Source organism: Mobula hypostoma, chromosome 8, assembly GCF_963921235.1.
Source record: "Mobula hypostoma chromosome 8, sMobHyp1.1, whole genome shotgun sequence".
NCBI lineage: Eukaryota > Metazoa > Chordata > Chondrichthyes > Myliobatiformes > Myliobatidae > Mobula > Mobula hypostoma.
The window spans coordinates 75802617-75816850 of NC_086104.1; the positions used below are offsets into that span (position 1 = coordinate 75802617).

Consider the following 14234-nt stretch of genomic DNA (forward strand, 5'->3'; position numbering starts at 1 on the left):
AAATTCTTCCAGCAGATTATTTAAAGCAGAAAGCAGAAATTCACTGCTTAAAAGGGTGGTGGAGGCAAAGTCAATGGGGTCCTTCAAAGGAGATTTGAGGGGTGCTTGAATGATAATAATTGCAGAGTTTACAGAAAACGAGCGGAGAAATAGGTCTGACAGGATTGTGCCATAAAGTGCTGGCAACAGACTCCAACTGCTTCCTGTGCCAAAACAATTCTATGATTCTAGACAAGACTGGCAAACTTCCAATCCAAAAGGCACAATTCATGAATCTGCAGAGTTTTGGAAAAATATGACTAATGCTTCAGTGATTTCCACATCAATTTATCTTAATAGCCTGGGATGGGGACCATCAGGTCCTGGAGAAGTATTTACTACATACAGAATATGATCATATGTTCTTTAATCTTCTGTTAATCTGTTTATTATCTAGTTAAACTACAAAACAAGAGTTTTTTCCCATAAACACAAAAGGCAGAATCGCAGCTGGATTGAGATCCAGTTATTTTTCACTCTGCAATTAAACGGAGCAGAAGAAGTCAACCTTACATCGTGATTATTTTAATTGGACCCATTAAGAAAAAAAAAGAAGAGTCTAAACATACCAGTTAATAGCAGTAATTTTACAGAGACTGTTAAGAGAATTCATAGACAAGAGGCCAGTTAAGGGAATGCGAAGGGTTTTATTTGTTCCATACATTTGATATGACACATGCCAATCTTCATTTTATATATATAAATTCTGACCTCGCAAAAGGGAAAAAAAATTTTGTACATTATATATATTTTAAAACACAGTCGGCATTCATATATATACTATGTATTTATAATATATATACAAATCTTTTATCATCAGCACTTCAAGGTACATGAAAGTATACATAGACTGGATTTACAAACCACTCTGCACCAGTCACTGTTAACAACCCACAGAGCCATCAACCTGCTGAATCCATGCAGGGTTACTTCTGAGAGCTCTTAAACTGCTATTTCCTATATGTCAGTGCATGCAGATGAACAGATATTGTTGTTTATCAGAAAGAGCAATCAGTCGTCATCTACACTGAACATGTAATTGCAAGGCAAATCTTCTGTGTATGTGATGTAAATTCTTGCTGTGCAATCCTGAATAGATTGAACATCACAATTTACCCTCTCTGGAATCCCATCTTTCCCAATCATCCCACTTCAACTGAAAGCTGGAAGCAATTAGATGCCCACATATTGCTTTATAATCCTGACCTTTAAGGATAGATTCACAAAATAATTCAGTAGGAAAACTCTTTCTTTAAGAAGTATAGTTGGATTAAGTTTTTTTCAATGGTATAGCAATCTCTTCAAAACAGCACCGAGATGCCCTGGAAATGCAGACTAATTTTGCAAAATAGTATTAATCCCAAATGGCTAATGAATCATGAAGCGTGGAAGAGCTTGGCACAGCCAAGGAAGCCGTGTCACTGGAGCTGGTTAGAAATTACAGGTTAAAAGTGCATGCAGAAGTGCTTAGGGCAATCTTACCAGTTCTCCTCATCGTGTATTACCTATAAACCTAGCATATAATAACAGTAGAACAAACAGTCAATTGTCAAAATCCATGCCGGAAACTAGGGATGCAAATTATCTGACCCGTGAACAGAAGTTTTAAGTTAGCAACAAGTATTCAGGCAGATTCAGACTTCAGGCTTGTATTCTTAGGGAATTCAAAATGTGAACCAAACTGTTGGTATATGTCACATTCATTCTTGTAATGCCCTCTTGGATTCACTCAATAATGCCACTTAGAAACCCACCTTCCCCAACTACCCATCTCAAAATAGAAGCTGGAGGCAATCAGATGAATACAAAGCACTGAATTTTAGTGTTGCACCATGCAGTTACAAACTCTCCCACAATAAGTTGGGACATATTTCTTCAAATCCTCAAAGTTTTATCCCTGCTCTTCGGCAGGAAGAGTTGCCATTGATGGATGCAAGGAACCTTGGACAATCAAACTCTCAAACTATACTGCCTTTAGGTAGACTGAAGCTGTTGTGATACCATAGTTTAGGGTAATATGCCTCCAGCTCATTGAACACCTTGGGCAGGCAGAATATAATCCTTTCTCTCAGTGCCCTTCCCAAGAACACCAATTCAATGTCCCAATTAGAATACGAAGGATAAAACTACAAAATTAAAAGTAACTGCAGAGACTGCACTCTTTGGACTTCAACCATGGAGAACTCTGCTTCGTCAGGAGAATAATGAGATGAGTGAGCATGCCAAGCAAGTATACATGGACAAAACATACCACTTTGCTCACAATGCCACATAGAGAATGGCATATTCAAAGTAAAAACTGGCTCTAAATTCAACTCAGCAATTCCTTGGCTTTGTGAAAACAAAGGCATTCAAAAAAACTTCTTTTCCCTGTGAATTTATCTATGATAATTTCACACCTGCAGGAGGAAATGATGTCTTTAAAAAGGGGATTTATAGTGTTTTATTATGGTTTAGCAACCTTAAAGAGAATATTTTCAGCAAACATTTTTTCCACAAAAGAGAGTACTCCTTTGAGATCTGAAAATCCAATTTCTAAGCCCTCTCTTGTTTCATGTTACATCTATCAAACGAAGTTGCAGCATTTCCCACCAACCTATGCATATCAACCCTCAAATCTACGGTTTAAAATCCTGAACATTGATCAGCTCCAGTCTAATTTAGTGATTAAGAGGAGAATAAATGAGATCAGATTTGCAGATATTAAGATATTAAATTAAAATTGTAAGTATTGAATTATTTCAGCAAACTGAGCAGGGTAAGTAATGTTTATTTCTTGGAAAACATGCAGTGTTAGGGATTATAAACATTATGTCCTCCCATCTCAAAAGACACAGTTCTTTAAAGTACAGGTAGGTTGGGAAACAAGGGCTCATCAAAATGAGAAGTAGAACAGAACCATCATGAAGCTGAAAGTCAGCCGATTGCACGACGAGGGCCTGCCTTTTAAATGACCAGAATATTGGCCTCAATTTGCTTTAAAAAAAGTTCAGTCCTCTTTTTATACCAATTGGTCAACTTGGTTCATGACCATTAGGAATTGGGAAGGGGACTGTGAATATGAAGGTATTTTTGTTTTAAATCTTGTAGCAAATGTAGTAACTGGAAATTCCACAAGGAATTTAATGTTTCAAGGTACCAGCTCCCCACAATATCAACCCAAGGGCATTGGGGATGAACAAAAAAATGTTGGTCTTGCCAGCAATAGCCATGCCCGAAGTACAAATAATGGGGATTATATAAAACACCCTAGATCTATTCCAAAGCTTTCAACAACGCATTATAATTTTGGCAACACAGACATTGTACAGATACAGGCATAATTTGACCCTGAGTTGCTAAAACATACTTGTTTTTGTCAGAACAATAGGCAAGGAAGATTCTTTTTTCCCTTGGGTGTCAGGATGTAATGCGCGATTGGAAGAAAACACCACACTTCTCTCAATGTTGCCACGCACATATCTCAGTTCTCTAAGTGCTCCATATGTATTCACTGAGTTCTTTATGACGCAACAAATTCATGCACAGTGCGTGTAATTATGGGCATACCATGAACGTGTTTCCTATTTTTCCCTGAATTCTGAGAAGCCGGACCTGCATTTACACACCGTCGTTCAAAACATCAGGAAGCCTCAAAATACTTCCAGAAATGTCAGTTGTAATTTCGGAAGGATGGGACACTCCCATAAAAGACAATGCAGTAATGACTTTATAATTTGTATTTTTGATCAATATGGCTTAGAGATACAGACATACAGACATAGGATCTTTTGTGCCCACCTGTGGACAGATAGTTTCAATTCAAGAGTTTATTCAGAAATCAGTCCCTTCGAGAATGCAGTGCCTCCTCAGGAATACAACAGAGCGTCAATTCGGTTATTTGCACTCCAGTCTTTTGGCGGGGTGGGGTGGGACTCAAACTTGGGATCTTTTGACTCAGAGGTGAAAGGGCTCCCTGCCAAGATACAGCTGACACTATAGGTAAGCTACGTTAACATTTAAATGTCCATTTGGGAGAATGGTTTGTTCCTAGCCTGTGATTTAAAAGGACTGTTAAACACCAACCACTTAACATAATTTGCACTTCCAGGTGCTGATCAGTGGGAGTCACACCATTCAAACGTTGGGCTTTTTGTACCTGGAGAGCAATTTTTCCACTTGTTCAGCAAAAGATAAACAGTGAAAAGCAAAGCGTCAAGTCATATGTGACACAAGTTTTCAGTGTAAATACTACCAGAGTCTCCTTGGCTTGACAGGAAGAGTCCGTTAATTCTTGGTACCATATGTCCTGATAGTTAACAGGGCCATATGCTGCCGAAGCATGGTGTTAAAACATGTTCCTTAGAGATTTTAAAGGAATAGCGAATAGTTATTAATGAATCTGCAATTTCAATCATGCCTCTCCTAATTTAACACAAGCTTTTTAAAGTGCAAATGAAAGAGAGTGCAAGTTGGAGTCAATGTCACAGTGCAAGTTGATGTGGGCATTGATACTGGTGACAGAATACATTAGAGTTGAGGCTTTGTTGTGAGAACAGATTCCATACTCTTTAAGACAATCAAATGGGCAATTAGGGCCACTCATTCAGTTAGTGTATTAGAGACACTGAGTCTTCTTTACAATGCAGTTAAGGCCTTTGACTATAGCTGAATTCAGTAAGGTCCTCTTTGTAAAACGCAGCTACAAACCTTGATTTGAAAATTGGTGCTAGGAACTGAGCTAGCCTGGGGTTTAATAGGGAATTAAATTAATCATTTAAAAACTTAAAAAATAAGCAAACACTAGTTTAAAAAAAGACAAACTAAATTTGCAGTAAAGAAAACATATTTCACTTTAAAAATCCTCTCTGTCATTATTGAACTCCTTCATTGCTGGCTGTATAGTTGTTGGCGCGTGTGCAGGGCCTAGTTGTTGTTGTGATACCTGGGCAACCTTGTGTTCTGGGTGATCCTGGAAATCAGAGGGGAATGCAATCATATTGCCACAATCATATTCCTGCTGGCTGGGTTTGAATCAGTGTCTGGACTAAAAGCACCGACTTTGGTTTTCCCTGAGAAGACAGGAGGGTCCTATGTTCTTTGTCCAGCAAGGCCTTACCCGTAAAACGCTTCAGGTGGAAATAGTAGTCAGGAGGACAGCTAGGACGAGGGGTGCAGTGCCCTCACCCCAACAGCTGGAAATGGACTGTGAAGGCATTGGAAATGTAGCAGGCACAAACCAAGATGGTAACATTACAAAACTAACAATGAAGTTACTAAAATTAAAATGTCATAACCATGAGTAGATAGCTGCAGCATTTATCCTTCTTTCTGCTCCCCTCAAAACATTTTTCATTATAAATATTACAATCCTGTTGGCAGAAAGAATTCCACATTTTTAAAAATTACATAAACCACACTGTTGGAACACTAACATACCAAATAAGCACCTAAACATCCAAGGACAATATTTTAAAGGAGTCTCAAAAGGAGCTCCAGAAAAGATTTACAAAATTATAATTTCTGTATTTACATATATAATTTTCTCCACTAACATTTCAACAAAATTTCATATGATTAGATAATTCATCTTTGGCAACTATTCCCCCATCAACTTCTCCCCACTCTACAGACTGAGCTCAGATCAGCCTAAAGATCCTAGTGCATATGATTTGAAATCCAACATAAACCCCACCTGAAATTGTCTTGAGTATAACATTTGGCTAACTTATGAATGAATATTTATTGCAATAATCACAGACAAAGATATACATTTTAAATGCTTGCTTGGAGTAACAGCAACTGTATATTTTTTAAAATATATTTTAAAAAAAACTCCAAAAAGGCAAAAAGGGTGATTGAAACAAAAACATCCGCAGAAAGAACAGCTGCAGGATGTCAAACAAGGTTTTCAGAGATTTTCTGTCATCTCACCAATGCAGTTGCCTGAACTCCTCCCCACCCTAGCCGACCACCCAGGCCCTCTCCCCTCTTCCCTCTTCCCCACAATACCAACACCTTATACAAGAGGATATGCGTGGGCAGTCTGTTACCAGTGTTTCACCATGCCCTTGCTTTATTTGCTTGGTATGCTCGAAAAGTTTATGATGCCAATGCTGACTCCTCGTCTTCCCTTTTCTTTCCTCTAATTCGTGCTTGTTAAAGAGGAGATGTGCATGTTGTATCCCTTAGTGGGAACAGAGCTGTGTACCTGCAATTCACCACATAGCTCTTATTCTGTGCTCTGGAGGGGGCTTAGTCTTCCAGCTCAAAGTTGGATTCGTCATAGAGTTCAGGTCGAATGGAAGGTGTCCGTCTGGAGTATTTGAGTTGCAGGTAGTCACCCATTTCATCAAGGACATCCAACACCTACAATACATTGGAATTAATTTGTGATTATCAGTCTGTTTTTAAGTAGCCTTTAAATAGTTAGCCCAGCAGCTGGCCATTAATAGTATACCTGTTAACAGCTGAACTTAATGAACAGTGAAACAACAGGTATGATTTACTCCTACAGAGTGACTTGAAATTACATGAAAGGTTACAGCACATTGAAAGGCCATTCAGCCAACAGATCTATACTGGTATTTACACTCCACACAAACTCCCTCCTCACCCTGTCAAGAGTACTTGATTGTTTCTTTCTTGGTTTGTTCAGCTTTCTCTTCAAAGCATCTCCTAATTTTAAAAAAAAACTCCTGCTGTGAAGTTTAAAGTTCAGGATGAGAACTGCAGCTGTAATCATCCCAGCAAGAGGTCTACTTCCATCTGTCAGCAAATCCAATATCAAGGGAGTGCAGAGACCAGGTGAAATAGGTCTACAATTAACTTTCACTCTTGTACCCAGGGAACATTATCCAGTTTAGCCCGGTGCACTGGCAATAGGTTGGAAACAAGTGCTGTGCCCACAACCCCATCTACTACAGATAAATTGGATCAAAAGTCGAAGGTGAAATGTGAAGCTCATCAAGTCTGGAAATTACTCTTCACTGAAAACTACTAAGCATAATTTTAATAGTTTTACAACTGGATCTCATAACTAACTTTTACATTGTGCTCATAAAATAGTAAAATGACGCAAGAAGCTTCATGGGATTATCATCAAACACAATTTGATAGCTACCCAGCCATGGGCACAGTCATAATAGTGCAGTAACAGGCCCTTTAGCCTATCGAGTCTGTACTGACCTTCAAACATCCACTCACAGCTCACTTTCCCATTTCTCCCCACATTCCCACCAACCCCCTCCAGATTTGATCTCTCTGGTGAGCTAATCGGCTACAATTCGCGTTTGTGGGAGAGAATCAGAGTGCCTCTGGTAAACCCATGCAGCTACAGAGAGAAGGTGTGTCCGTCACACAGGCAGCACCTGAGATCAGGAATGAACCTGGGTTGCTGAAGGTGCAAGGCCTCATTACGCAGCGCTGCCCCCCCTTGTGGCAGCCGATCACAAAGTTTGAGCAGTATCTTAAAGGGGCAAAAAAAAGAGCGTGAAAAAGGTTAAGGGTGAATCCCTGAGGTGGGGATGTATTGTCAGTCCAACTTTTAATGGAGCAAATAAACTTGGATATGATCAAGAAGCCATAACTGGAGAAACCCAGGGATATAACTCTGTGAAATACAACAGAAGACATGGTTATAATTTGCTCTGGAGTTTGTGTTATGGCATTGTTTACAGGAACAAACTAGGTATTTATAAAGGGATTGTAGATATGGCAGAACGGAACAGATTATGTCACACAACATGTTCACTGCCATCGTCCCCCTTGGATGAGGATAGAAATGAGGAGAAATTATGGATTTACGTATACATTCTAAATAACCCATAATATTTCAATTCCCTTCATTAAATTTCCCCTTGCTTCTGTAAAAGCTGGTCATAAAACATTTAGATGTCACGCAGCCTCTATGGGAAATGAACAAACAGTCAACGTTTCGGGTCAAAACCCCTCTTTAGGAATGGAGAAGAAGGGGGAAGATGCTAGAATAAAAAGGTGGAGGAGGGGAAGAAGAGTAGCTGGAAGGTGATAGGTGACACCAGGTGGGTGGGAAAGGTAAAGGGCAGGAGAAGAAATCTGATAGGAGAGGAGAGTGGACCATGGGAGCAAGGGAAGGCGAAGGGGCACACCAGAGGGAGATGATAGGTAGGCGAGAAAAGGTAAAAGGCCAAAGTGGGGAATAGAGGAAGAGGGAAGCGGGAGGGAATTTTTTTTACCAGAAGGAGAAATCAATATTAGGCTAATTGGGGCAGCCGTTTAATTGGTCCAAAATGTACTAGTCCTGATGTGTCCCAATGAACAGGAATCCACTGTATTTTGAACATATGTGTATGTGTGCGTGTGCGCATGCATGTATAACTGAGGTTAAGTGACAAGAAGTGAGTGCCAGGGATGGAGAACAGAGGTTCTGCATAACCTGCCCCATAATAGCATTATGCTAACTGCTATGTTAATACGTCTGCAGAACCTCTACGACCCGGTAGCACAGCGGTTAGTGTAACGCTATTACAGGGCCAGGGACATAGGGTTCAATTTCTGCTACTGCCTGTAAGGACTTTGTATGTTCTCCATGTAAGTGTGTGCATTTTCTCTGAGCATTCCGGTTCCCCCAGAATTCCAAAGTCATACATTGTAGGTTAATTAGTCACATGGGAGTAATTGGGCCTTGCAGGCTCACTGGGCCTGTTACCATGCTGTACCTCTAAATAAATAGAAATAATTAACTAATAATTGGAAAGTATAACAGTGTAGCACACTACAAGCCCTTTGTCCCATGATGAGTGGAGGAAATGCAAAATACAAAAAGTTTCTGGAAATAACGGTTTTCTTGGAAGGGAAAGAGTGTGAGGGAGTTGGGGAGATACTCACTGTGTCCAACATCTCACGTGTGTGGGCCGCAGATAAGCAAAAGCGAGCACGGGATTCGACGATGGGAGTGGCAGGGAACCCAACCACCACCACTCCAATGTTCTTCTGTAGCATTCTTCTGGCAAACGCACTGAAAATAAAGCTCCCCGTTACAAGAAGTTATTTGGTAAGCTAGCAACAACAACAATATCAACTTGCATTTACACAGCACCTTTACACAAGGCATTGTACAAGAACCACGGGTGAATAAAATTTGCCACTGGTCCAAACTGGATTTACATTGTGCAAAAATGTTCTCACTGCAGGAAACCGAAGGAAGGAAGGAATGAATGATCCTACCCTACTTTGCCGGGCATGTACAAGAGCAGGGGTACGACGGGGGAGTCATCGTTGCCATAGGTGATAAAACCCAGCTCATGCAGGCGCTGCCTGAAGTATCGGGTGTTCACACCCAGCTGCCTCACTCGCTCGATACCTGCAGGAAAGGAAAAGTAGACGAGGGTGTCAAGATCCGTCAGTGACATGTGCACCCTCACATTCTGTATGGTCAGACTGCCCTGCATTCACTTAAGGCACTGATGGAACATCCCACAACAACTGGATGCGCTGTAACACAGTATCACAGTGCACAGCGTGTACCACTGCACACAGTAAGTTCTTATAAACAGCAAAGAAGTAATGGTCAGATAACCTACTTTAGTGATGGGGGCTGAGGGGCAACTATTAGGCCCAGATTCAGGAGGTGACACCATGGCTTTTCCACATCCACTTTAGAGGACAGACGGACTTGGGTTTAATGTCACATGTGAAAGCCGGCAGCTCCTAAGGTGCAAGCCTCATGCTCAGTCTAAAACGTGGGATTTGAACTCTCAGCCTCCTGACTCAGGGTTGTGAGCGCCACCAGCTGACACACCTCAGGTACTGCAGCGGCTGAAGTTCTACTGGACACAAATGATGATCAAGAAAGAACAAGCCATAACTGTAGGCAGCACTAGGAAATGCCATTGGTTAAGGGAGAAAAGTAAGTGGATATATTTAATGTTGCACCATAATCTGAGTAGTTCACAACTGCCATGACTTGGCTCTTGGGATTTTGTTATTTTTAATTATCAAGGAACAGAATCTAACAAGTGTAAATAATGTTGAGAATAAACAGGGCTAGGTATTTCTCAATGCTGATCTTGCAGGTAGTAGGAGCAAGCAAGCACTGCCCCTAAATACAGTGGCCACAAATGCAGGTGGGGAGCTGTGACTCAACTCCTGAGATCCCAGTGCCTTCATACCATCTACAACATACAAGTCAGAAATACTCTCCACTAGTCTGGATGAGTGCCACTCCATGAATACCCAAGAAGAAGCAGCCAGATCTAGACTAAAGCAGCCTGCTGAACTGGCCCCATCTACCACCCTAACCATTCATTCCCTTCATCACTAGGTATCACCACATTTATTATCAAAGTACATGTATGTCAACATATATAACCCTGAGATTGGCTTTCTTGCGAGCATTCACAGTAAATACAAGAAACACAATAGAATCAATGAAAAACAACTAATGTGCAAAAGACAACGAACTGCGCAAATACAAAAAAAATCAGTACATGTTGAGAGAACATGAGATGAAGAATCCTTGAAAGTGAAGAGTGTCACACTTTTGCAAAGGGTGCTATCTATAAACTGGACTGGGGCAACTTGTCCAGTCTAGACCATAAGACATAGGAACAGAATTAGGCCATTCAGCCCATCAAGTCTGCTTCTCCAATCCATCGTGGTTGATCCTGGATCCCACTCAACCCCATACACCTGCCCTTTTGCCATATCCTTTGATGCCCTGACTGATCAGGAAACCAACTTCTGCCTTAAATATACCGGCAATGTACTTCGACTGTAGTGTTTCTATGGCATCTTTCGTGCCTTTAGCACTGCAGAAATAATGGAGTAGACTGGAAACCAGTATGAAACAACAGCAACTGTACAGCACTCTCCTGTGAATAGCCATGGCTAATCTAATTTTCTTATAATGTTGGTGGAGGGATAAATATTGATCAGTGCACAGTGATTGATTTGTACTGATTTCTAATGCACTTCTCTTCATTGAAACAGTGACATGGGATATAGAGTGTCCATTTGAAAGCAGAGTGGGCCTCATTTTAACATCCCATCTGAGTGACTTCCCTCTTTAGTGTCGTACCAGATCATTAGCCCAGACTTCAGTGCTGAAGTTCCTGGATATGGACTAGAACTTACTATCTTCAGAAAGTCCAAGCAACTGGACCACATCTGGTCACCATGGAGATACTGGGAGCAGAAGATACACTTCGAGGTTCTGAGAATTCTGTTTGGTCATTGGCCATTCAGACAAACAACTCTGATAAAAGTGCCTAAGCTGTGGAAGGAGAGTCCTGTAAAATTCGTGTGTGGGTAAACTTTAAAATAAAATCTATTGCATCAGAGCCTTACCTATTGTTGATCCATCAAGTCCCATGAGACACCTTAGTGATCTGATAATTTGTTCTGCTATTGGAGGAGGCATTGAGGTAGCATAGACAGCACTGTGTGAATACCTTCGCAAATAATCCACAAGCTCCTGCAAGAGAACCAAAGACTTTGCAAAAAGTAGCTAATCGGTTTTGGTAAGATGTATTGGGACTGAACCAGTTTTCATTACTTGACAGTTTGTGGTGGTTTGGGCTACCATTTGTTAACCAATGCTAAATGACCCAGAACTGAGGGGCAAATAGGGCTGTCCACATTACTGTGTAATGGGAGTTAGACAAAGGCCACACTGACCGAGAATAACAATGCTTCCTTCCTTAAAAGACGTTAGCAAACAATGTGAGTCTTTTATCACTAACTGCACTTTCACCATCACTTATTTTGTTCGCTTGTATCTATGTATGTTTGACTGATAATTAAACCTGATTCGATTTGATTCCATGTCACTGAATCAATTAAATTGATTTTTTTCCAAGCTGGAATTTGATTCTTTCTGGATCACTGGTCCAGGCCTCTAACGTAGCCAATATGTTATTCTCCCTCAGTTGTTAACTACTTAAATATTAACATTTCAGCGTCTTTAACCATCTCAACAGTGCTACAAAAATGAACACCTTCTATGTTATTCTCAAGTCAAACTTTCCTCCTTCAGCCAGAATATTTTATTCATTCAAGTGCCTGTGCTACAACATGAACACCTCCACTGAAGTGCACTGCAACATCACAACAGTTCCATTGTACACACACCCTCAAAACAAGTAAGAGGAGTGATTTATTTGGATAATTCCTCTGAAAAATGGGTAGAGACAAGTTTGGCCAGTTAGCCTTGTAGCATGAGTACAACTACATGGCTAATATGTTTTGGCGCTGACCAAGTGAATTTGCATGTCACCTAAGTTGGTCAGTAGAAGTTTGATGTCAGGTAAGAATTCCAGTATCAAGTTAGTAAAATCTGTCTGATATGCTCGTGTATTTGCAGTTTATCCGTCCATACAGTCTCATAGCCAAGTGACAGAAATTAGGAACTCAGAGCAATCTACCCCATGAACAATTTCTGCCTTCCCTCTCAAATTACAGAATAAAAATCAAAATATTTGTCAATTCTCAAATAAATTGCAATACACAAAGCAGTGGAGGAACTCAGCAGGCCAGGCAGCATCTATGGAAAGGAGTAAACAGTCGACATTTTGGGCCGAGACCCTTCATTAGTCCTGATGAAGGGTTTCGGCCTGAAACGTCGACTATACTCTTTTCCATAGGTGCTGCTTGACCTGCTGAGTTCCTCCAGCATTTTGTGTGGGTTGCTTGGATTTCCAGAATCTGCAGATTTTTTCTTGTTTGTGAGAGGAACTCAGCAGGTCAGGCAGCATCTGTGGAGGGAAATGAACAACCAATTTTTCAGGTTGAGACATTTCCTCAGGACTGGAAAGGAAGAAGTTAGCCAGCATAAAAAAGGTGGGAAAACAGGTGGAGCAAGAGCTGGTGGGTGGACACACAAAGCTCTGGAGGAACTCTGTAACTGTTTATATTTGCCCATCTTTCTTGCCTACAAGTATTGACGCCTAAAGAAGCTGAATGGATAACTCCTGCTCCAAATTTCTATGTTCCTATTTCTTGTGAGTCTGGAAAGACTGACTATCACAAGAGGGTGGTCAGATCCCAGTTTCTCAAGTACATACCATACAACCGAGTTCCTCCAAGCGGCACTGCTGCTCCGTTGAAGTATATTGTTCCACAGCACCCCCAGCAGGAATTCATGGGTACTACCGGCTTAACATGCAGTAAGGCCATCTAATTGAGCAATTTAGCATTTTCTTAACTAAAACTGTTAAGTACTGTGAATTATTGCCCTTGGAGATAGAATCCTTCAAATGAACACAGATAAAATAAATGGGCCAAGCTTCCTGGTGTTAAACAAATATTCTTATCCATATATTGAGGTAAAACTACGAATATACCAGCTTTACGGCTTTTTTAATCATCCTTGAACTTAGTCACTCAATGGGGTGGAGAAGAAGTCTTCGCTGTCAAGATGACAGTTTCCTCTGTTTATCCTTTCCCCCTTCATTATCATTCTTCGTAAACCTTCTATTTTTAAAGCAAATTTTAGATTATCTGATTTAATACTCATGATATGGTTCAGAGTCCTATTATATTTGTCAGTCATTCCATGAAGCAGGTTAGAGTGGGACACTACTTTAACGTCAATTTATTAGTAAGATTTGTTAAGGATAAGTTAGATCAGAACAACGTTACGTGAACAAGATACATTTTATGGACTTGGAGTCAAAGAGAGATATGGCAACGATAAAAGTTATTTTGGGCCCCAATGTCTATGCTGACCATTTTCAGCCAATTTGCACAAATCCTCCTTTGTGGCCAACAAAGATATAAAAATCTCAACCAGAGTTCTTTCCTGGGGATTTATCCACTCTGAAGTTCACCGAGGTATCAAATTCCTCTCCTTATTTTATGGAGACAGACTAGAATTTCACTTTCCATTTTGCTAACTTCTCCAGCTATGAAGTCCATTTCTTTGATAAATACCATTGAAAAATAGTTATCCAGGATCTCGCTGGCTCCTTGCAGACTGCCTGTTATTCCTAACGGGTCCTACTCTTTTCCCAGTTATTCGTTTGTCCAAATATACTTATGAAACACCTTCTAATTTACCTTAATCATATCTATCAGATATTTTGTGACTGCTCTTTGCCCTCCTAATTTCTAAACATCTATATATTTTTTATATTCTATGGGCGTCCCCTACCTTAAGTTTCCTACACCTGCCATATGATTCCTTTCCTCTCTTTATCCAATCCTCATCATTTAGGGTTTCCTACATCTGTTAACGT

At 40.5% G+C, this 14234-nt stretch overlaps 1 protein-coding gene across 3 annotated transcripts in view; it reads right to left on the reverse strand.

Moving 5' to 3' along the window:
* Window positions 1-368: 368 nt before the first annotated feature.
* Window positions 369-14234, reverse strand: part of sptlc3 (serine palmitoyltransferase, long chain base subunit 3) — a 169726-nt gene continuing 155860 nt past the window's right edge. For all 3 annotated transcript variants that reach the window (XM_063056144.1, XM_063056145.1, XM_063056143.1), the window contains exons 9-12: window positions 11347-11473; window positions 9226-9361; window positions 8887-9016; window positions 369-6387 (exon numbers count right to left, since the gene is read on the reverse strand). In XM_063056144.1, coding sequence (XP_062912214.1) covers window positions 6274-6387; window positions 8887-9016; window positions 9226-9361; window positions 11347-11473 — 507 coding nt within the window. In that variant the 3' untranslated portion in view covers window positions 369-6273. The remainder of the gene's footprint in view (window positions 6388-8886; window positions 9017-9225; window positions 9362-11346; window positions 11474-14234) is intronic.